Below are 23418 nucleotides of genomic sequence, written 5' to 3' on the forward strand. Positions count from 1 at the left end.
TATTTGTAGTGCTTAAACACAATCCACAGCCGAGCAGCAGCAGCCACACAAGCTTTTCTGCTTTGCGCTGCCATTAATGAGAGTGGACTTTCCTCTGCGGCTTTATAAAACCCTTTGTTTCTCGGTCAAGATTGCAGCAAGGGGAGTCTCAGCTGTGATGTGAACATATATCCAACAGAAGTTAGATCAAAGCCACTTGTAAAAGAGGAGGTTGCCATGTAATCCTTTGAGGCGTGAAGGTGCTGAGCTGGCGCTGGGAAGGCAGCAGTGTGCCACTGCACCGCTCTGCTGTCGGAGCTGCAGTGCGGTCTGGTGTCAGCCTGTCAATTGTTAAATTCAGTGAAATGAAGTTTCGTTGGAGGCTGATGTAACCAATTACTTATTTCAGTTTCTTGTCTTCTGTCAACAATATATGTGAGTTTTCTTTCTGAATGTATGCAGCAAATAGTTTTCTGTGTTATAGTATGAGCTGCTAGAGGAAGAAAAAAAGAGAGAAAAAAGAAAAAGTAAAAACTAAGTGCTATTTTTATTTTCCTGTGTTGAGGCTTTGTAAGAGTCTTTCCACACTTCAATAGTATGTTGGTGATATAACCAAGTTATTTTTGTTGGCCTTTAAAATCAGCCCCCTGGAAAGGAAATCAGTTCCTGCGAAAGGAAAATTAACTAAACACATTTTTTCATATGCCATGGATATAAGTCACATCCCTTGAGCATGTTGTCTTCAGGCAGCAAGCACATGCCACTCGAATTAATAACAGTCATAATTTGCATTGGGTCATTATGAAAAACTTAAAGAACAGTTCATAAGTGTGGGGGGCTTTTTCTGATTTTAGGAGGGAGTTAATAAATATGTTAATAAACTTGCTTTTTTTTGGAAACTGAATTTCTTCTAGTGCTTGTGCTGTTCCTAATTTCAGCTGTCTGAAGCCACCACTGGTTTTATGAGCAGGGTGCTGCCTCTAAAGAATAATGAAGATAAATCTCTACCATGACTAATCACTCAAGAAGTTCATGTACCTCCTGAGCCCAAGTGGAGTTCTCAGCACAATATTGCTAGGTACTATTTTTATCATGGTCCTACTCCATTGCTTTATTATAGTGTTTTGCTCAGCTTTAATTAGTAGAGCTTGAATCTTAACCACAGAATGCTATGTTAGTCTGTTTGAGTAATGCCCAGATAAGACAGGATATTTCAGAATTGAAAATTAATTATTCTTTGTTTATTCTCTGCTGCTACAGAATCAGAGGCTTATCTGTCCAGGGTGTTTTGATTGTATTATTTAAGTTCTTTTTCTCCTAAACTTTTGTCTCATTTTCACCTGTCTAATTCCAATTTCTAAGCGGTATAAGGTTAATACATTTTAACACTCACATCTATGAAGCTGTTCCATTTAGGAAAGCAAAGTTTTTCCTTTTAGCTGTTAGAGAATGTTTTATAAACAAAGCAGTCTGGGAAAATACAAACGTTTTCCTGTTCATCCTAAAGTCAGAGGTGATTCTAAAGTGGTCTGATGTGCAAAATTGAATGTTTCTTTAAGTTTTATATGTTTTATAGATACTCTTTGTGTATTAATGCTGTAAATAGTTCGGCTTAGACCAAAAGGAAAAGTACTTTTAAATTCTGACTCATTTAGCAGAATCTTACCCTTGGTAATCAATCTAGTCAGTCGTCTTCTGAAAGAGCAATCCCTTTGGCACTTTGTGCATATTAATTGGGTTGTCTGTCATTGAGTTACCCCTCTTATAAGGAATATCTCTCCCCATCTCTATCAATAAATGTAACTAGCAAGGTTTAATGTAAAAAAAAAAAAAGAAAAAAAAAAAAAGAAAAGTTAAACAGCAAGCACAATCTGGATAACCTTACTTACTGTAACCGTGCTTACTGCCCTTTTTTCCCCTCAAGGTTATTGGTTCTGGTTTCTTTACTATTTATATTTTTAGTCTCAGAAAAATAGCTACATTTTCCAGAGCAAATGCTAACAGCCATTTTATTTGGTAGTCCTAATCCCATTTATTGACTTGCACTACGAATTTTCTCACTGAAAGTAGTGAAAGTTACTCTAACTAGGTGGTGTGGGTATGTCATACATAACGAGAGATTCAGGAACATAAACTGAGACTCTGTGTACTACTAGGGAATGAAGAGAGAAACTTTTGGTGGCTCAGTAAAGAGCCAGGAGGAAGAAGAGAGGCCAGGCTATTGGCCGACTACAGATTTTATGGCCTTGACATGAAGGCTTGAATTTCCTTTTACAGCTGTTGCAGAAAGATTGCAGTGTCCATCTGGAGTTTAGACGGTGGTTAAAGGAGATGGAACAATACCGGCTCTTCCTCATTTATTCAGCTGCAGGATTCATTTTTCAGACTGGAGACTGCTGGGAGCTGCCTGCAAAAAATAACAGGACAGCTTTCCATGTGAGAATGTTCCTATGAGCCATCAGCCTGTTTACATGCAGAACCTGATACCACTAGTGAAATGGCCAAAGTATTCTCTCTTGATGATACTCAGTCAATTTTATTCCTGGGTTCTAAACCCCTCCAACATCTAATTGCTCAGAAGTACCCTTGATTGGCTAAATGTCTGAATACGAACTAGATGTGCTTATTTTCAATTACTTAGTGAAAAAGAAAAAATTTTGTGTATTAGTGTCTGAATTTGGCCTTTTCAGTCTCCTGAGTACACTCAGCGATCAAGTAATCAACCTAGATTGGTTTCCTAGTGTCAGCTCTGGAAAAAGAAATGTCTGCGTTCTGACACTTAAGCTTGCAAAATCGGCCTCTGTTACTACATGGGCAACTGCCTTTTTGTACAAAGACAGTGTGGTGAACTCCGGAAGGACTAGATCTCCAAAAACAAAACTGGTCCTCTTCTGCATATCATGATGTGTGTTTAGGATCCCAATATTATCTACACTATGAAGACCATTTTTTCAACTTATGGTGTTGGGCAGTTACTGACCTGTGGGTTAACTTTGTTCTGTTCAGCTTTTATCTACTCAAAGCGGGAAGCCGTCACACCCCAGAAGTGTATCCTCTTAAAATCATAAAGCATTAACTCATTTATTCTTTACAACAACACTAGCTTTTTTTATAGCTAGTCTCGCTTCTTGTGGTGCTCTGTAACTTATGCAGAGTTGAAAATGGCATGAAACTGGTGACCTGCAAAATATGGAAAATGCTACAGATTTGGGGACCACTGGTTTTACATTGATATTTTTCTGCAGAATTGTTGTTTTGTTATTTGATCTCTAATTACCAGAACAGCCACTTTTAGCTAAGTTTGGCCTTAAATATCTTACTCCAAACTCTTCCGTGCTCAGTATGTCAGAAGAGATCTGCACGTTCTTCAGGATCCTTTTCTAGCAGTTATACTCAACTTTTCTGGGAAAAAAATAGTTTGAAAGCACAGATTTAATTTGATAAATGATGCAAAAGTTAACTGCTTTCATTACTCGTAAGTCTAAGTTAATAGCTGGATTCAATGTTAATGACTTTTTTTCATTCAGAAGAGTTGCTTTTCCCCCCTCTATTGCTTTTTGGCGCCGATAAATGTGTCACAGGAAACAGCCTCCAAACAAAGGAAAACTACAATTTTTCATGTATGATAGTGTATCAAATGCAAAATTAAATGGTCCAGACAATGAAAGGAACTGATATCTATGATAACATAATCTTAAAATAAGAACAGAAAGTTGTTAATTTGCTCTGAGCTCTGTTTCAGCTGTCAGCTGAGAAATGGCAATGCATCTTTTGCCACAGGTTAACCAAAAGTGTTGAGGCGGAAGAATGAGCTTCTTTAGGCAAGTCAGACTTCTACTCTGGAAGAACTGGATCCTCCGGAAAAGACAAAAGGTAAAGTCTTTGGATTTCAGCTTTGGACCATGCACTCCACTGCGTGAAGTGACTGGTATAATTATCAACACGTAAAATCATTAATTCCTCAAAGAATCAAGTGTGATCTTTGTATGGGCCTGCTCTCTGGGATCTTGTCTGATGCAGTTTGCAAAGCTGCTCTTTGCAGACTAAACGTAGAATACTTATACTGGGGTTTCCTTTGACAAATAGTATTGTGTACCAGGAGAGGAGTTGTGGGTAGTAATATTTTTGTATTTTCGTATAAAAAGATCTGCTCTTAGAAAACATTGTGGGCACCATTACGCTCAAGGAGGTTTAATTTCTAATTTTAGATTTGCTCCTCACACCCAGCTGCTCTTAGAAGTGAATCCACTTAGGGCTTAAAGTTCACACAGATTTTATCTTTTTGTAATGTAGCTGAATGACATAAGTGAAAATTAGATAAATACTTTAAATCCTTTCAGATTCTCTTAGATGTTATGATACTTTGGCTTATAGCAAATATAATTCTTCCTACCCTCCTACCCTCCCACCCTCCTACCTTCTTTCATCATTCTTGCTTTTTCTTTTTTTTAAAGGCAAATTTTTTTGGGTAAAAAAATCCTCTAACTAGGGTCTTGGTCATCTGATGTACTGCAATGACTTCTGTCCAGCAAAGAATATCACTTTGTCTGGAGGTCCCATTGGGGTGTTATAGAGATACACTACCTGTTTCAAATTAAAAATAATTTTAAAGTACATTGGGGCATCTGAAAGGCTGTAACAGTCATGTAAACCATTTTGCCTTAATAACAGATATCCATAGGGTCAAAACAAATCATGGGATGAGCTGCAATGCTCACCTCTGCTGACCTGATTTCAGTCTTTAGGAATGACTCACGTGCTGACATTTCCAGGTTCAAAGGATTATCTTCATAGATAAATTGAATGTCTGTTTGTCCATAGCTTCCCAGCAGATTTCTCCTGCAGTCTACACTGCTATCAAGAGCTGATGCATGTAACATTGCCAGCTCGTGATTTAATACAGTCTGAAATTCACCAATCCATCCTTAAGCTAGATTACACCAAATGTAAGGACACCTTTCTGAAGCTGGACTTTATTTACTGATTGTCGAGGAGTTGTGGTAGTTGCGTTCTCAAGTTTGGAGAAAACAAACAACAAAAAAAGAAAATCCACATCTTTCTGATCTTCAAATGTGTGTACTAAGTTAATTAGAAGCCACTGCTTTTTAGCAAATGGATCTTTATGTAACTCTTCAGTAGTTTCAGTGTATGAAATACTGTTTTATTTAGACAAATGTGCTCAGGTATGTGACCCAAAGTGCCTGCTTGTGTTTCAGGAATTCTATTTTTTCTTGTTTATTTTTTCTGTAGAATTTTCAAAAATGCCAACCTGATGTTTTCTGGTGTTGCCAGACATCCCCTTCTGTGATGATCATTCCTAGCTTGTAAGCACAGTGATGTTATCCACAACAAAGAAATATTTTCTTCACTCTGAAGAGTAAAACATTTTACAACACTCAGTAAAAATAATTTCCTTTTCTAAGTATATAAACCTGCCTATTTATTTGTCCACACAGAGAAACAAGGTAGCCAAAACAAAAATCTGTAATGTCAAAAGTAGTGACAAAATCTGTTTTGGGAAAATCAGCTTGGGTTTTGTTATCCATCATGAAGTACCATAAAAGGAGGCATATCCAATCTTCTACTCAAGTTCATCACTTAGTCTTACCTAATTCATAAGAAGAACTTCACTGTGGAGTTAACTGTTGATCCCTGGCCAGTTTAAGCTTGTCAGATTTATATGGTTGTATCACTGTGCTTGCTCCACTACAGCTTCATCTGGATATTACATTTTTTCTGAGCATGTTGTTGGGATTTCTGGCTGTTTATCTTGTGGCTGTGCAGGCTCATAGGCTGCTCTCTGATCCTTCTAGTGAGTTCTGAGACACCTTTGTGTCTTCAGGAGAAGGATCACAGGAAAGAATCAGAGGGGTAGCAGCACTTGCTCCGTGCTCATCTCATGACTCATCGTGTACCAGCTTGAAAGAAAGCTTCCCTTGTGCTTTAACCTTCAGTTCCTTCTAAATTAGTAAGCTCTAGACAGAAAGGAATTACTGAATTCAACTCTGAGTATTTTGTATATCCTGGGAATTAAGTAAGAATCGAGATCTGAGCAATAACTCAGATTAACTCTGCAGCAAAGATGACAACCAAGGAGTCTCCCCGGTTCTTACCCCTCCCAGTCTATGGGTGTCTAGTGCTTGTCCCAAGCATCTTATCAAATGGATGGCAATGAGTGTTAATCAGACCTTGTGGACCCATTCTGGGGAGGGTCTATAACACTGTATTCTGTGCTGTGCACAACAGCCATCAAGAAGAGCTGTAAAATGGCAGGTTTCATTTTCTAATAATTGTGTTGTCTGCCCTTTGCTGCTGGCAATATTTTGTCTGTCTTTAAAAATATCAGGCATGCATAACTTCCTAGGTGGGGGTGGTTTTTTGTTGTTGTTCTATTTTAAAAAATAGAGCCTTAAGAGAAAAAATGTGAAATAGGAAATGGTTGCCTGGTGAAAAATCTTTCAACCCTTTTGCTGTAAGCATAAACTATGCTTAACTAAAGCTATTAGACAAAGTTATAGTGGAAAAAAAAAAAAAAAAGGGCAGATCCAAAAACCTGTTTTTAATTAGGCTGTAGAGTATCTTTTGCCCTGCTTGGCTCAGTTTGAAAAAAAAAAAACAAAACAAACATAACAAAACATTCACATGTGACCCATCTTGTCTCTGGCTCTGCTGCTGTAGGCATTATTGTTACATATTTGGTGCCTGGTCATGGAGGTGGGAGCAAAGGAAAGAAGGCAGGGAGGGCTTTCCTGTGCATGTGCTATGAGCCCTGTGCTGGAGAGAGTTTGTCCTGGCTCTTGTAGGGAGGAGAAAAAAGGTGCCACGTGGCTGGGCACAAAAATTCCATAGCTGGTCCTCAGAGCCCAAAGCCTGTGTCACAGGATCAAAGGGTTGCCATTTCAAACCTGTGCCAAAACACACAGAGGCAGCAAAACTAAACTGAAGCAGAGAGAGGAGGAAACAGACTGCAAACCAGGCAGGATGTTGCTCTGTGGTAAAGCAGTGCCCTTAATTTTCTGTCATGGCTGGAAGCTGCTGACTGTTCTATGTATATTGAAAGATCCGCAATAAAGTGGCCTTTGATGGTGTCTTCTGTGTTACTGAATGAGGTGTTTGATCTTAATGTATAAATTTCTGCCTTTATTAGAAAATTAATTATGTTGAAATGAATTATGACAAAAAGAAGCAAAGGTAAAGATCAAAGAATGTAAGCTTATGCTAAAATCTTTTACGTTTGTGTAAGCACAGTGCACTGACAGCCTACGAAAGGGTGGGTTAAAAAAACCCACAGTTTTTCTCTGCCATCTAATTATTTTTTCCTGTATTGTTATAGAGTCATCCACTTTGTATAAAAACTATTTAGACTTCTATCTGCTCTGTATGGCAGTTTAGTACCACCTGCTGTCTCTTTTTACCACAGTCAGGATGCATAAATGTTTCTTTAGATGAGGTGGAGAAGCCACTGAGTTAATTGTGATGCTTCATGGGACTGTGATTAAATTCTTGCTGTTTCTGGGTGTCCTTTCCAAATGATGAAACAGGCGAAGGATAACCATGGGTACATGCTGTACTGGGCATTACTGCGGTGAGAAGGGGCTTCAGCTCTCTAGTCATTTAGTGACTCCATACATGGTTCATCTATAAAATTTATTTTTAATTGATTTTTTTTTTTTTTCTTTCCAGCTTCGTTTTCTTGTGGAGCTTGTATGGCCTCTGACATTATTTCTTGCCCTTGTCTGGCTGAGGAAAGCTAATCCATTGTATCGCCAACATGAATGTAAGAACATTTAAGATGTTTTAGTGCTCTGACTTGTGCTAAATAATGGCTAGAAATTCTCAGACAGAGATACTAGGACCTGTTTGCCAAGTATTATACTCCAATGACAAAAGAACAGACTTTGCTTCAAGTAGTTATTTATAGCCATATATTGTAAGAATTACCAATGAGGAGAAAAAAAATAAAGCTCTTGTTTTCTCATTAGATGCTTTGTCTTCAGACTTACATGAGGTCTCAAGATTCTGTCAAGTTGTAGATTTCTGTAATTCTATTACTGAGAAAGTACTGCCTCACTACTTATTTTAAAAAAAGGTCAGCTCAGAATTTATTTCAGTTTGAAATAGCCATATTGCTTATATCAATGACTTGTTTTGCTTAGTAAGAAAAAAACCTGTATGATTTCCATTGTGGTCTTTTTGTAGTGAGGCAACCCATCATGCTATTTAGATTCACACAGGTTGCATTAGACCCATGATCATTTATATTTTGTGTTTCCATATTCTAGGTCACTTCCCAAACAAGGCAATGCCATCTGCAGGAACACTGCCATGGTTACATGGCATCTTCTGTAACATGAACAACCCATGTTTCCACAGCCCAACCCCTGGAGAGGGTCCAGGTGTTGTGTCCAACTACAACAATTCAATGTAAGCAGAGCTATATATGTGAGACTGGGCTGCAGTAATACAGGCCCGCTGGACAACTGCTGGTAGCCTGCTCTTGGCACTCGTGGAGCTTTCACTGGCATGAATGATGCAGGGAGAAAGGATGGAGTATCCTCAGCCTGTATAGAAAGGTTCCTCAGTGCACTGAGGGGTATTTTAAATCATTGTTTTGTGATGTGAATGAAAAGGGAAAGGTGAGCATTTAAGAAGATACTGGGGTGCAAATACTGGAAGACAGAAATTTCAGTTCTAGCACAACAGTTTCATTCCAACAGTGGTCAGCAAAGGTGAAACAGTGCTTGTGATGGTAAGTTTGGGCCATTCTCAAAAGTGTTCAGCTCTAGAGAACACGTGCTCACTTAACAAAATCCATACTTTCTATTGCCTGCTGCTTAGTGAAGGTGTCAGGACAAATCTTTTTGATATAGGAGTGTGAAACCTCAGGCTTTCTTATCACTTGATTTGTCCCCGCTGGATGAGAGCTCTGATGAAGTAGCAGCAAAGGGAAATCTGCATTGCCACTTCTTCTGTAGCACCTGTTTTGGCTATATACTTGTGAGACTTTAATCAGCATAGTAACCTTCAGATACTAAGCTAATTAACAAAGTAGGAGCATGGGAGATCTCCAGACTGTTAGTGAAAAAGAGCTGTGGGAGCACTTCATTGCATTCTTTCTTACAGCTGAGTCATCAATGACAGCATGATGGACAAAGACCATTAGAGTAAAAACCTGTTAGAATAGTTACAAAATGTGCTCCAAATCTTCCTTTGCAAATAGTCCACTTTGGAGCATCCAATGATTAAAATTCATGAGCTAACGATGTCAAGGCCATTAAAGCTTTAGTCATGTGAAAGTCTGTAGCTTGGAGTTAATTTAGCATTTGACCTTTTGTTCCTAGTGAAGGGGATTTAAAATAGTCAGCTGGACTTTTTTTGTGGGGCGCAGTCAATCACACAGTGAAGCTAGAGGATTCAGTTTTCTATACATTCTGCCTTTTCTAGGTTGCTTATTACAGAGCAAACTATCCCTGTGTGAGTCAGAGTAAATTCAGTGTGTTACAGAGGAAGCAAATACATTGTGTTTTCTGAAGGAATTTAGTCCTTCCTGTTTGCTGTTTCCTGTAATCTAAAATAAGTCAAGAGGACTGAGATATACCTTTCCATGTATGGAAAAACATAATACTGTTGAAGAAATGTAATGATCTCTTCTGGTGTTAATAAGAATTTTTTCATACTTGTTTATAAACACAGCACTTGATTGTATCCTTGCTTGAACTGCATGTTCTAACCCTGAGGCAGTAGGTGAACAGCTGCCTGTGACAGTTTGCCACTCCTGCTTTCCTGCCTCTCGTAGAAGAAATGTTTTGAAGGGACCTAAATGCCACCCTTACATTGGCGGGGACTGAGCAGGGAGCGGGAGGGGGATTCTGTGCCTGAGTGATTCCATGTAACTTACCTGGCTGAGCAGGGCTGCACGTGCCCAGAGTGCCCCATCCAACCGCTGGAGCTGAGACTGGGCCAGAACCAGAGCAGGTTGGCACCATAGCTGTGAGGTGAATGGTGTCTCGGGAAGGCCCTGTCTCCCCAGCAAGATCAGCATGGCTAATGAAGAAAGTGTATGAGGGGCCAACCTTCTGCAACACCGGTAGCCCTCTTAAACCTTCCATGCACTTCCAAATCTGAATCCCACACGACCTGAAACTGCACTGTTGACACCACAGAACTGAGCTTTGAGTTTCAAGACTGAGGACAAAGTAATTTGTTTTAATTCAGCCTCAAAGTAATTTGTTTTTATTCAGCCTTAACACAGACAAAGTCAATTTTGCTTTTTGCTTTTTTTTTTTTTTTTTTTAATGTGAAAAGATCTTGAGAGTCATCAGGCTTAAATTATTGTTGGTTTGCTATTTCTTCTTTCAGCCTTGCAAGGGTATATAAAGATGCTCAGGAGCTCTTACTGGCAGCTCCTGAAATCCAAGACCTTGGCAGAATCTGGGAAGAACTGATCATTATGACTCAGTTTATGGAAACAATGAGAACTAATCCTGAAAGAATTGCAGGTAATTGTTTTGTCTGTATCCTTTAAACTATTGAATTTTTCATTCTTAGAGCTTGCTAGTAGCTGCTCTGCAGACTGATAACATTAAAATGTATTTCACGTGTGGCTGTTAATCTCCTTATGGTTAGAGAGGGTAGGTTAAAGCTCATGCAGTGTTGTAACAACCACCTTTTATTTGAGACAGAGGAGAAAGGCAATCAGCTTCATTCTACAACTATCTTCCTTAAATGACAGTAGACAAAACTTAAAACACAAACATGGTTATCTCACCACCCAAAGTAAAACACATGGGTGAAGAGACTTCATTAATTATATACAGTAGAGGCTGAAGCAGTAAGAAGGTGACATTGGAAGATGCAGGGAAATGGAAAGCTAGGAATATGTCTGAATATATACTAGGAGCATAACCCAGAAAAGAGCTTAGACATACTTTGCTTCAAGTGCTAGCTGAAGTAGGTTTGGAAGAGTGAAGAAGGAAACACTTTATTCTTGTTTTGATGATGTGCTTAAAGAGAGAGGGCATTGCACATTTCTTATAAACAGGATTGCAAATTATATGACTCCATTACTTTTTACGCAAGGCAACCTGCCAAACTCAAAACACAATCCTGGGGGAAAAAATAGGAAATAGACTAAAAATAAATGTTTAGTTTAATATTTGGGCATTAAGTACAGAATTTGAAAAGATACTCCTAAAAATAAAGGCAGAAAAATGGACTGGCTTTGAGAATGGATCTATCTTGTTCCCAAGTTCTTTGCTGCAGGAATAATATTATTATTAAAATCAAATAGTCAGTCTCCATATATGTTTATAAGATATGTATAAACCAATTTGATACGCATGGTCCCCTACCTCATCAGAGGTTTCTAACTAGAAGTAAAAAAGGGACTATCGCAGTGTAAACAACATTGAGACAATTAAAATGCCCCCAAATGTGAGCAACAAGAGCTTGAGTATGACCTGAGCTGTGGTTTGTACACAGCTATAGAAACTAAACCTGCCTGTTTGGAGGTGAGGAAAAGCATGACACGTTTGCAATATATTGCTAGGGGACCACACGCCATGGTTTGGGAAGCTGCCTTTGCATCTCGTCTCAACTTCACTCAGCAGCTGGGAAGTAAAGCACATTCCTTCCCATTCCTGTGAAATGTAATGTTGATGCTCTTTCAGAATCTGTGGGGATTTTGTGTTTTACTTAAATTAAAAAAAAAAAAAAAAAAGTTTGGAATCTTCTGTTTTATAAAATAATGTAATTAAGTTGGTTCTGGAGCTAAAATACTGTGTTTTATCACCTTTTTTTTCATCTAGGAAAAGGTACTGCAGAATTAACTATTTAAATTCTCTCTGTGTGTAGCTATCTTATTTACTATTGGCTTTAAGTAACAGTCTTAACAGAATATTGTTATAGCTGCAAAGCTGAGCAATGAAAAATTAATAAACATCAGAATTGAGATTGTTCCTTTTGGTTCATTAAACCAGGTCCACCTCTTGAGTCCTCCTTCCTTGTCCCATTTCCCCCTTGCACTGACATATTTACAGATGTGTTCCTGTAGTGTTCCTTTTCCTCCACAATGCTGGGTGCCAGGAAGGGCCCCAGTGAGAATGAGGGACATTCTACTATTGTTTTCAGTGTTTACTGCTTGAATAAATACATGCAGGGGCAATGGAAGAATTTCTGCTCAGCCCCTGCAGCCCTAGGGCAGAATATGCTTATTGCAGATGGTATTGTGGAAGTTAGTCATCAAACTCTGGTAAGACCCTACTTAACTCACGGAGTGGAGATAGCTGCAAATCTATGCATGTTTATGTGGAAATGTCTAAAGCTACATTCCCCATGTCCATATGATACATGGTGCTCCTATCAGTGTCAATTGTCTGTTACAGAGACTGGAAGAACTAGTGCTTTTCAAGCATTCCTTGCCGCAGTCTGTTCGTGCTGTGTGAACTACCTTTAATGAAGGCTGTAGTGTTCAGTGGACATGAGCAACCTTCCCTTTCCAAGCTTTCACTTGGACCATACTGAGACAGAATTCCTACTGATTCTGATTTGTAACAGAGACAAGCTAAAAATATTGCACTGTTTAAGAGCAGGAGTACTTTGAGTATTGTTAGAGATGGAACTAGGGAAGTTTGGTGGCCTCTCACATGTGTTTAACAGTGGGTAGTCTGAAGATTTGCCAGGTTTTAGTTTGATAGTTGGAAATCTAATTTAATATGAGTATTAAACTATAAACAATTTATGCTTTTCCAAGGAAAATTAGGGTTTTTTTGTGAAAGATTTTCAAGGGGCCATTTTTGCAGTATTATAGAATAAGAATAACTAGCTAAGATTAATCAACAGAAAGTGATAAATTAGTGTAAACATAGAAAGTTAGCTAAAGTTATTTACACAAGGCCTAGAAAAAAGGGCACTAACAACAGCAGCACATTTGAATCTGAACATTTAAAATAAAGCATAACCTCAGGAAAAAAAAAAAAAAAAGGCAGAGAGTTTCAAATGCAGTCAGGGATGCTTTCAATACTTCCATTGCTGAAGTCCTAGTCTGAAGCATCTTTGAGAGATCAGATATGCTGAGTCAGAACACTCAGCATTTTCTGAGGATCATTCCTCAACAAAGGATTTAAATGATTCTGAATTTTAAAAATAGTTTTGGACCCCATCGGTCACTACTAAATATGAGCCAAAGGACGTACTTTTTTGCAGGTTCAAGCCAAGATATGAATCGTTCTTGACTGTCCTTTCTTTGCTATCTCACTGATCTCTGCACTCCTTTCTTCATCCAGGAAGAGGAATACGAATTCTAGACATTCTGAAAGATGGAGAGACCCTCACTTCCTTCTTGCTGGAAGATGCTGGCCTCCCAGATACTGTTGTTTTCCAGCTTATCAATGCTCAAGTGCGCCCTGAACAGGTGGGTAGAGTGTAACAGCTATCAAGCTGTTACCTGTGTGGAGTGCAACCTCTGGAGTTATATTTGCAAAGTAGCCTCACTGAGGGACCTGTGCCCAGAATACCTGTAGGTTGTTTGTACAACTTCACCCTTTGTTTTTTGTGAATCTAGAGGAAGAGGTCTTCGGTTTGTTTTTAAAAAAAACATTTTGAATGTGCATTAAACATGGATATTTGGTTCAGTGCTGTTGTTGCTCCCAAATAATGAGCATCAAGAAACGATACTGCCAAGCAATTTATCTGTCCCCATGATTAAAGACTTGGCTCAAAAGCATAAGGCAGTTGTGCATCCTTTTGAGACAGCAGTCCTGATGAATAGAGGCAGAAAACTACTTGAGGTTCTTAATATAAAATTTAAGTTCTCTGCCCCAATCTCAGCAGAGTAATTTGGTGCCTTTATGGCATTGTCTCACGTGAATAAGTAGGAGCAGAGAAGCAGACCCACTTTCTTAGATTCTGATTGAATAATAGATCTGCTCAGAAAATACAGAATGAAAACTGCAGGTCAAATCTCTCCTGAAGAAGCTAGGCAGGTTACTGTGTCTGACCAAGTGCAGGCTGTCTCTCCATGTGCTGGGGGCTGGGAGCTCTGTGAGGAATGCTGTATTAGTGAATGAATGCTGCTGAATCAGAACTCTGGAACAGTTTCTACACTGCATTAGTGTGTGGGTGGAAGCAAGTGAATAATTGAGGCTGAAAGACACAATTTCTCTTTTTCACTGCCACATAAAACACAAATGCTGGAACTGTGTGTGGCCAGAAAGAGGGAGGGCATTAATGGACTTGCATGCAGTTCCTTTTGTGCACCACAGGTTCTTCCAGCTGGTGTGACTAGTAGCCAGATTATTTATCTGCTGTGTTCTTGATTAGTAAGAGGGGAAGCCCTCTCCTCTCCTCACTTTGTCATGAAGCAATACCACAAGACCATACCAAAGCCAGTGTCACTTGATACATCCTACTTATTTTCACACCTCTCTGTCAGCTGAGATGGTGAAAATTTGCTGACTTGCTGCTCGTCACAAGAATAATATATGCAGATATCTTGCTGGGCTTCTCTTTTCCTTTTCAGCCCTAACTACTTCTTTGTCAGAGATCTGCTGTGCCAGGAGAACTGTGTGCTGCAGCATTAGTCTCTCTTAGCTCCCCAGTGGATTTCATTCATCTACTGTTAACAACTCTTCTTGCCAGTGTATGCAGGACCGAAGTTTTCGACACCATCACCGAAAGTATGATTGAAGCCTGCTGTATTTTCTGTGCTGATGTAGTTTTCTTCATGCTGGAAATTGAAGAAATCTGAACATCAGTTAGAGGAAGCTGGAGGAGACCTGGTGTTATAAATACTACTTTTGCTGTCCTCCAAAATATTTTCTTGGTAGCAGCCATCAGAAGGATAAAAGATCATCTCAGGAGAGCAGATTCACAGCTACAAGGAAAGAAAGTGCTGTGAATACTTGCTCCAAGAGCAACTGATGCAGAAAAACTAATCTCATTTTCAAAAGACCACAAGAGAATTATTTTCAATAGGAATTGAACACTTGATGTCATATGGGTGATAAATCACTTAATTCTTATAGACCTTCTTGATAAACAAATTACTTGGGCTGGACTTATGATCGACTGAGGTAGAAGTTGCAGACCTATGATTAGAATCTAGATCTGTGGTCATCTTAAGCCTCAACCATGATAGTTCATTTCTAGTTGTTCATGCTTCTCTGCCTTCTATTTGTTTGTGTATCGCTGTTCACCCTCTCCCCCTGACTGTGATGGCACGGAGCTGATCAGCCCAAAAGCAACTTGTAAATAAGAACGTGACTGTTGCCAACAGCTGGCTGCAGATCTAGGTCTGGGCTGCCTGGGAGTGCAGGAAATGACACACAGAGCTGAAAGCTAAACCTGATCAAACAGCCAACTGGCTGAAAAAATAATTTGGACTTCAACTTGCCATCTTTGGCCAAACAGTGACACATTGATTTAAAAAAAAAAAAGGTATTGAAGTTTCCCTCTGAGGGCCTGCTTTTTTGAGTCATCCTAAGATAAGGATAAGGGGCCGATGTTAAAACACAATAAGAAGTTCAGGAAAGATTGGCAACAGCCCACCCTACCGGAAAAATTGGAAGGGCGGAGGTTTGATGTTTTCCTAATCCCATCTGTTCATGAACATTCTTGAAACGCACTTACAGTTTGTAAATAACTTTTTTTTTTCCCCCTTCTGTGTTTAATCCTTCTCAGTGATGTTAATGTCACGGTTTCCTCCTTTCACAAGTCAAAGTTCCCAGGCTGCCTCCCTGTGCAGCTGAGTTTCATTGCAGTTCACACTGGATGATGAGATCCATGTTAGATCAGGCATTTGTGGTCAAAAAATGCTGTTATTTTCACACGATCCCCAGGATATAAGTGACTGAGCAAATAAGCAAATTCTTTCACTGACATAAAGTCAGTTAAATCCAATTCAAATGTTCCAGTTTGAGGGAGGGCAGTGGTATTTGGTTTTGGAGGATTTTTACAAGCCAGACTGTATCTGTCAGTGTAATTTCCTCTTCTGAATTCTGTCTTTCTCTGCACTGTCCAACTTGTGTTAATGACACCTTTATATGGGTACATCTGTAGTGGTGATAGGGACAGTACTTCTCAGATACTTTTACTAGAAATTCGCGTCCCTTTTTTGCATCATCGTTTCAATATACAATCTGCATTATACAGGTGCTTTTTCCCCACACTTGCAGTTTTGTTGGTAGCTTCTGACATCTGAAGCACTTAATGAACATCTCTTCAAGCTTCAATCCACTCTCCAAAGGAAATGAATTAAGTTTTTTCTCACTCCTCTGAGGGTTTGAATATTTTTCTTTACAGGTATCACCAAACATGTCTCAGCTGCTAACCATAGGAGGTATGCAGATAGAAAATTTTGATAATGTTCTGAGTGTCTTAGATGGCCCCATTATTTGCTTAGATAGGAACTAAACGTGCACCTATGTCTGATGTGGTATAGATCTGGTTTGTTTGTTTTGATCCAAATGTTTTAAAGCTCAGCAGATTTTTTTTGTAAAGAAAGTGAAGTTTTGTGCAGATTTTGTCCATTCTTTTTCTATGCAGCTTATTAAGTTTATTTAGCCTAATGATATTGTATCAGTGCATAGTTCTTGTTTGTCTGAAAGTCTGTGTTCATCTCAAACGCAGTAGACATTTAGAGTCATCACAGTGTTGTGAGTTTTTTTCCTTACAATTTGTACTGTGAAAGGAGATGGACAGAGGATGAGCAATTTCCAGTGCTACTTTTTATTATATTGCCATGTATTCTGTCAATTATAGTGCTAGTGGAATGGAATAATAGACTACTAAGAACATTCCATTACAACAATGTAAATCCCAGGTAAATCTACTGATTTCTATGGAGTTGTTCTGCATTACATTGGTTTAACTATAAACTAATCTGTTCCCAGTGGTTGAACACTAAAGATAACTGTGGTTTTTTTTTTTTCTGTTCCGTGTTTATATTAGAAGTGGTAATCAGTAGGTGGGTGTGGCTGAATGTAAAATGGCTTTGTAAAGCCTGGCTGTATGCCTGTGCACACTGACAATGAATAATGGCTGTGGGGAAGCACTGGGGTGGAATAGTCACAGCTAAAATAAAATACTGAGGGAAATGAAGCTTGAGAATCAGTGGAACTGGCCTTTTTCTCTCCAAGCAACTGACTACTAGCGTAAACATGAAAGGTAGAGTGATGTGGCCCAGTCAGTTGGTCCTGGGGAACTACTTTCAAGCAAGCCGTAGCTATCCCTCCTTAGCCGCAAGGATGGGTGGCTTGGCATCAGGAGTGTTTAGATGAAAGAACTCTCAAGAAGTTTTTAAATGAAAGGAAGAATTACTAATGAGAGGAGGGAAAACATGACAGAAGGCAAGGTGATCTAGCATAACATGAAGGGAAGGTGGTTCAAGAGTTGATGCTTCAGCTGACCACAGCCATTCAGGAAAATATTAGTAGGAGCTGATACCAAGATGCCCATTTCTTGATAAATCTTTAATTGTTCCTGAGCAGTAGAAAGGTTCCATAATGGTAAACAAAACATTGGTTTTGGTTGCAGTTTGCCTATGGTGTCCCTAGCTTGACTCTGAAGGACATCGCTTGCAGTCAGATGCTCCTGGACCGCTTTATTATCTTCAGCAGCCGAAGAGGTCTCCCTTCTGTGCACAAGGCCATGTGTGCCTTGTCCCAGGAAAGCCTGCAGAGAGTAGAAGATGCCTTGTATGCAAATGTTGATTTTTTTAAGCTATTTCAGCTGGTAAGTATTAACACAATCATCCTTCCTTATGCTGTCATTCTTTTGGCTGATATTTCATTGCCCTTCAATAATTTTCTTTGTAATACATCACCAGTGTTCCATGTTTATTTACCCCTGGAAATGCAAGGTTATGGATGTGTGATCATTATCCTACCATCAGCAGGACACTAGACAGCTCTGAGTATGCTTTGGGTTGAAACAGATAAAATTCACAGTGCAACAGAACTAAAAGATTCAAATGGAATTTTAAAATCAGAGTGGGTGTGGAACTATTATCTGGTCATTCCAGTCTGTGTAGCAAAACAGTGTGTGGCAAGACCTACAGGGATCTTGCTGAGGATTCTGAAAATACCCCATATAACCCGTCTTGTCTTTGCTCCATCCAGCACAACAGAATTTTACGCTGAAGTCAAAGCCATGATGCTGCTTGAGTTGGGGTAGCCATATGAGCCTGTTTTAAAAACAAACAAACAAACAAAACCCCAGGAAGTAGTACTGGCTCTCATCTCTTTCTCTGAAATATTTTCCTTATCTCTGTTTATTTTCATTGCTCTTATTTGTGCTCTTCCTGTTTTTTATTGTCACCTTCTTCCTCTAAATTAACCACAACTGCAACCTTGGTTCAATATGGGGATAAAATGCCATTTTTATATTTATTTGTTATTATTTATGTTTTATTCTAGATTGAAAATTAATAATATTAATATTTTGTATTTTTATATATAAAATGGCATGCTAGTGGGTTTTTGTTGCTTTTACTCTCTGTTCTAATATTTTTCTAGTTCTCCATTTGTATTCCACACACTAAGATGGTGCTTTCAGAGAACTATTTGTAAAGACTCCAAGGTGTCTTCCCTCGTGGTAGCAGACTTACAGCCCATCACTGCGTATACATATTTTGGTTTTGTTCTCCCCATGATCATGACTTTGCATTTTTTTGACAGCGAATTTTATTTGCTGTTTTTAACCTTGTAACTTAATGTCGTGAGACAACCACGTTGGCAGTTTGCTGTATACAGCAGGCAGGATATACGAGCAGCTGCTAAAGTTCAACAGAAAATATTGATTGGACTTTTCTGCCATAGAAGTGTAACACCATGAGTAGTTTAACATGGATTTTATTCAGCTTTGAGTGGCTCATAACTGGGAACAGAGGATGCCAGAAGCTTTAATTGACACACCAGTCAAATTACTGTTTGATTATTGTAGTATTGACAGTCATTCATTGTGCCCATGTGATTTTGCCAATCCTGATAAGAATCTGTGGTCAGCTTTTGAAAGCTGTTATTTTCCATTTCTAAAAATATACTCAGCTATTTTTGTATATCAGATGCTAGCTGGAAGTAGCAGAGAACACTACAGTACTTCTAAGAGAGGTTTGCAGCATTTAAGGACTTCATGTCCAGCTTTAAAATTAAGCTGCTAACATGACTTTGCTGCCTTATCAAATAAAATGGAAAGATGTGATTTGATGAAGCAGTTGTCTGTATTCAAACAAAAATAGACTTACATGGGAAACAGGAACATAAACCTGAACCTAAAATCTGGAGTTGTGAAAGACTGAGCGTTCAGATGCAGGCTTACTTACAGTCTGATCTGTTACTGCAAGATCTGTGTGCCAGGACTTCCCCTAAGTATTGGAAGTTTGTGTGCTGGAAGGGGTATCCACAGCCTGATTCCAGCTGCAAACAGCTGCAGAGAAGTGAGAGTGTCTTTTCATGATGCCTAACACAATGAGACCTCAAGTTGGTAGAAGCTTTCCCACACTCCAGTCATTATAGTTGTTAAATAATAGTTTTAATATATTTCTATTTTTTTCCAAGGCAGAAGTATCCCTTCTAAATCAAAATCCATCTCGGTTACTCCTGTTAAACTAAAAGGTAGACTGTGCATACACAGTCTTTGATACAGCTATTTTTACAATGTGCTTCTCCTCCACTTTAAAATTATTTTTTCTTGTTGAATTTGATCAACATATTCAGGTATGTATGTGCCTAAACATACTCTCCAATTGTTCATGTGGTCATGTATACCCTCTAAGGGTTTTTTGACAGAATTAAAGCAACTCACATTTTTGATAGCAAAGTTGGAACAAAAAAATAAGACCCTTCCTTTGCTGTTTGGCTGGCTCAGCCGCAGCAAGGAAAATGAGCCTTTTTCTGGAGCACTGCTGTGCTTGAACCTGCCTGTTTATGCTTCGTTAGAAGGTCTTCAAAACTTATAAATAAATAAAAATACAATTCTTTAATACCTCATTGCAATTTTGGGTGGAGATAAGCAGTTCTTCACTAAGCATAGACATATGTTGCCGAAACAGCTGCTTTGACGAGTATCACCACATACGCTTGATATGTAATCAAACTGAGTTTACATCTATACTCAGTGACACATGCAGAATGAACATTTGTCAGGCTTTTTAAAATTTTATATTAGTTTTAAAACTTCTACATTAGAAATACCTGTGTCATCAAGACCCAGGCTATTTTCTGCGCTCTTACAGTTGTATATTGTAAGCAGTCACACACCAGAATTTGTTTTTGCAGAGTAGGGCTTATTGTAGGATGGGCAGCTGATTGTGGATTCCAGAACTGGGCCTTCTATTGTTGGAAGGAAACTCTTCAAGTTTCTGCTCTTCCTTTTTTTTCATGACACTGTATTTACGTCCAATGAATATGAAAATAGTTGGATAATTATTTGGGGGAAAGCTTTCATCCTGCTCTTTGCCCAGGGTCAATAAACATTCTGAATTGTATACTCTGCTACGCTGGTCAGATGAGAGTATATTTTGTATATAATGCCTGCTGTTCCTGTCTTACGTGCGATTCTAGAGAACATGAACTAGCTGAGTACAAATTCAGTCATTTTAGGACATTTCTATTCAGACCTGATTAATACTGAATGCCTCCTGCAAGGAATAATACTTAGGAGCCAACATGTCATTTTTGCTCCTATTTCTCTTTTATTTTCCTCTAGCTGAAAGAATAAAGCTATTCATTATCCCAGACTTTTCTTTGGTTTGCTTCAGATTGTTTCAAATACCTGTTGCTCACAGTTTCAAAAAGGCCAAGTTAAGGCAAGTGCCCCAAGAATCCTGTATAATCTTAGCAGAGACTGGTTCCCCTTAGGGGACAAAGGAAAAGTGTATTTTGAAGTATTTTGTGTGTATGCTTCCTGCCTGAACCACAAGTGACAGATCAGAACATGCTAATGTAAGCTTTCCATAAAAACTCTTGGCTTTGTGATTCCCTGCCAGGTACCTACACGGTACAGCTGTCTTCTGCTTTCTTAACCACCTACTGCCTGAAAGGAGCAGCAGGGAATCAGCAGGGTGTTTAGCTACACAGTTTTGGGGAAGTCTTTTTAGGACCTTATCTGTTAAATAGTACAGTCTAGCTATCTGAAATTCCAGCTTTATCTTTTATTGTAATATTAGAAGAAATAGATGCCCAAGAAAGCCTCAAGAGTGCTAACTCCAAGCGCATATGTGATTCTTTAGACAGCTGACAAAGAAGGATGCAGTGATCCAAGCAAAATGGTATGTGACAGCACACATGGTGTCACCTGTTTCTTAAGAATGCAGTCATAATGAAAGCATTAAAGTCTGTTGGAAATGTCATTCAACCAGTGTGCAGGAGTCAGGAGTAATGGTTTCTGTCCGACTTGACAGTGAGGACCAGACTGCCTCCAATATCAGGAAATCTCTCTAATGTAAAATGCTACCAGTTATTTACCTTCATGGCCAATGGGGGCATCTATATCACAACCTTTGCTAAATTCAGAAGTTACCAATAGTCTGTACATCTTACTGGAAGAATAGCCTCAGTGAGAAGCAGATTCTCAGAAATTGCAATTCCTGCATTCATCTTCCGTTTTCACACCTTTTCGCATGGTGGGCTTAGATAAGCAGAGCAGACCCCAAACTATATTTTCAGTGGCCTGTGACTGCTCCAGCCTCACATTAGTAAGAACACTTCTGCAGGCTGCTGTGTGAGTCTGCACATCGTACTGGATATGTGACATTTAGATTTTTTTTCTCTCACTGTAATAACTGTTGTCATGTACAAAATTCATCTGCATTTCTCATTTATTCACAGCTTCCCACTGTGTTGGACAGAAACTCACCAGGCGTTGACCTAAAGACCTGGGGGAGGGTGCTGTCTAATGTCTCTCAAGTGATGCAAAAGGTAAGTGGTCTAATAATACGTAGATGACATCACCTTTCTGGGTAGTGCATAGCCCTCCTTTTCCTTTGTTCTTTTTATATTCCAGTTATCTGCTTTATCAGGAAGAAAATAAACTTGTTTGGGAAGGGTTGATGCCTTAGAAATTATTTTTTATCTCATTACAAAATAAATGTAGACATAAGCATTGGCAATTATTATATGAAGCATATTCTTTTCTTCAGAAAAGGCATGAAAGAACAAAAGTGCAAATGGTGCCTGTGGCCAGGGCAGAGGTGATAAATGGATGAGGTTCTGACTGCAACCATGATTTACCAGTCTGGACACAACTAAGACCTTAGGAAATACTTACCTGTTTTGAGGGTTGCTCTTAACAAAGTCTTGTCTTGCTGCAGCTAGCCAGGAAGCCGAGTGTTCAGAACCTGTTGATGGTGCTGCAACCATTTGTACAACACGGAAGGCCAGAATCCTTAGGCCACTTGGTGAACTCGCTATCTGAGCTTTTGTGTGGCTATCCAGAAGGAGGTGGATCCAGAGTACTTTCCTTCAACTGGTATGAAGATAATAACTACAAAGCTTTCCTGGGGATTGACTCAACAAGGAAGAAATCCAGTTATCTTTATGATAATACAACCAGTAAGTTTTTCCCCCAAACCATTACAGAGACTGTAGACAGATGCACCTTATGTTAGAATACAACTGTTACTTTTATAAAATAACATTTTAAGCAGTTGATTTAGGAAATTAGAGACAGGTGAAATGGTTTTACTTCATACTTCATGAGTGGAAGCAGAGAAGCCCAAGAATTAGAACTGATAGAAATACAGATTTCCTTTCGATATGAGGGCATAAACGTTGTCATCATCATAATTAAGACAGTCCCTCTCTCTTATCTTCTAATATGTGCTACTGATATCAGGAAGAACTAGATGCTACTGAAGAAGGTCGAGAAAATACAGTACTGCATTCTGGAATTACTTTTCTCCAAGAGTATTTTTTTTCAAAGTCTCTCAACTTGATTGATGGCCTGGAGCACAGGAATTTTAGAACCTCTTCTTTGGAATAATAATCAGTTTGATATATGGCAGCTGTTTTCTTCCTGCACACAAGTACATATATTCAATTATAGCAAATATATATATATGCAGCATAGCTGAATCTTACATAGAAAATATTTCAGTTTAGCATTTTTTTTTTGCTTTGATTTCCTCACCTATCTTCTTGCTATTGTAATACGAAATAATACAAAGAGGAACCAATTTTATCTCTTCTACTATTTGTTATTTTATGTTTTTATGGTGTCAACTGTTTGCCTATTTAACTTTTCTCTACATTGAGACCACCAGCATTTTTTTCTGTACTAACAGCCGTATTATAGCTGGTAGTAGATTTCTGTGTCACTTCTGCTATGATAAACATGGTTGTGTGGTTTACGAAGTACAGGTGAGCATTTTGCCTGTAGAGAGACTGCTACCTTTCACTGTTGGTTCTACTTATGTCTGAACCTTCAAAAGACCGGTAAAAGGCC

At 38.9% G+C, this 23418-nt stretch overlaps 1 protein-coding gene across 5 annotated transcripts in view; it reads left to right on the forward strand.

Annotated features, from left to right (window-relative positions):
* ABCA4 (ATP binding cassette subfamily A member 4) overlaps nt 1–23418 on the forward strand; it is an 80819-nt gene that overhangs the window by 4023 nt on the left and 53378 nt on the right. For 4 of the 5 annotated variants that reach the window (XM_065071079.1, XM_065071083.1, XM_065071082.1 and 1 more), the window contains exons 2-10: nt 894–1057; nt 3760–3852; nt 7663–7756; nt 8262–8403; nt 10339–10478; nt 13263–13390; nt 17512–17709; nt 21804–21893; nt 22286–22526. In XM_065071079.1, coding sequence (XP_064927151.1) covers nt 3787–3852; nt 7663–7756; nt 8262–8403; nt 10339–10478; nt 13263–13390; nt 17512–17709; nt 21804–21893; nt 22286–22526 — 1099 coding nt within the window. In that variant the 5' untranslated portion in view covers nt 894–1057; nt 3760–3786. The remainder of the gene's footprint in view (nt 1–893; nt 1058–3759; nt 3853–7662; nt 7757–8261; nt 8404–10338; nt 10479–13262; nt 13391–17511; nt 17710–21803; nt 21894–22285; nt 22527–23418) is intronic. The other variant, XM_065071080.1, reaches the window with a different exon arrangement.

Source organism: Columba livia, chromosome 8, assembly GCF_036013475.1.
Source record: "Columba livia isolate bColLiv1 breed racing homer chromosome 8, bColLiv1.pat.W.v2, whole genome shotgun sequence".
Classification (NCBI taxonomy): Eukaryota; Metazoa; Chordata; class Aves; order Columbiformes; family Columbidae; genus Columba; species Columba livia.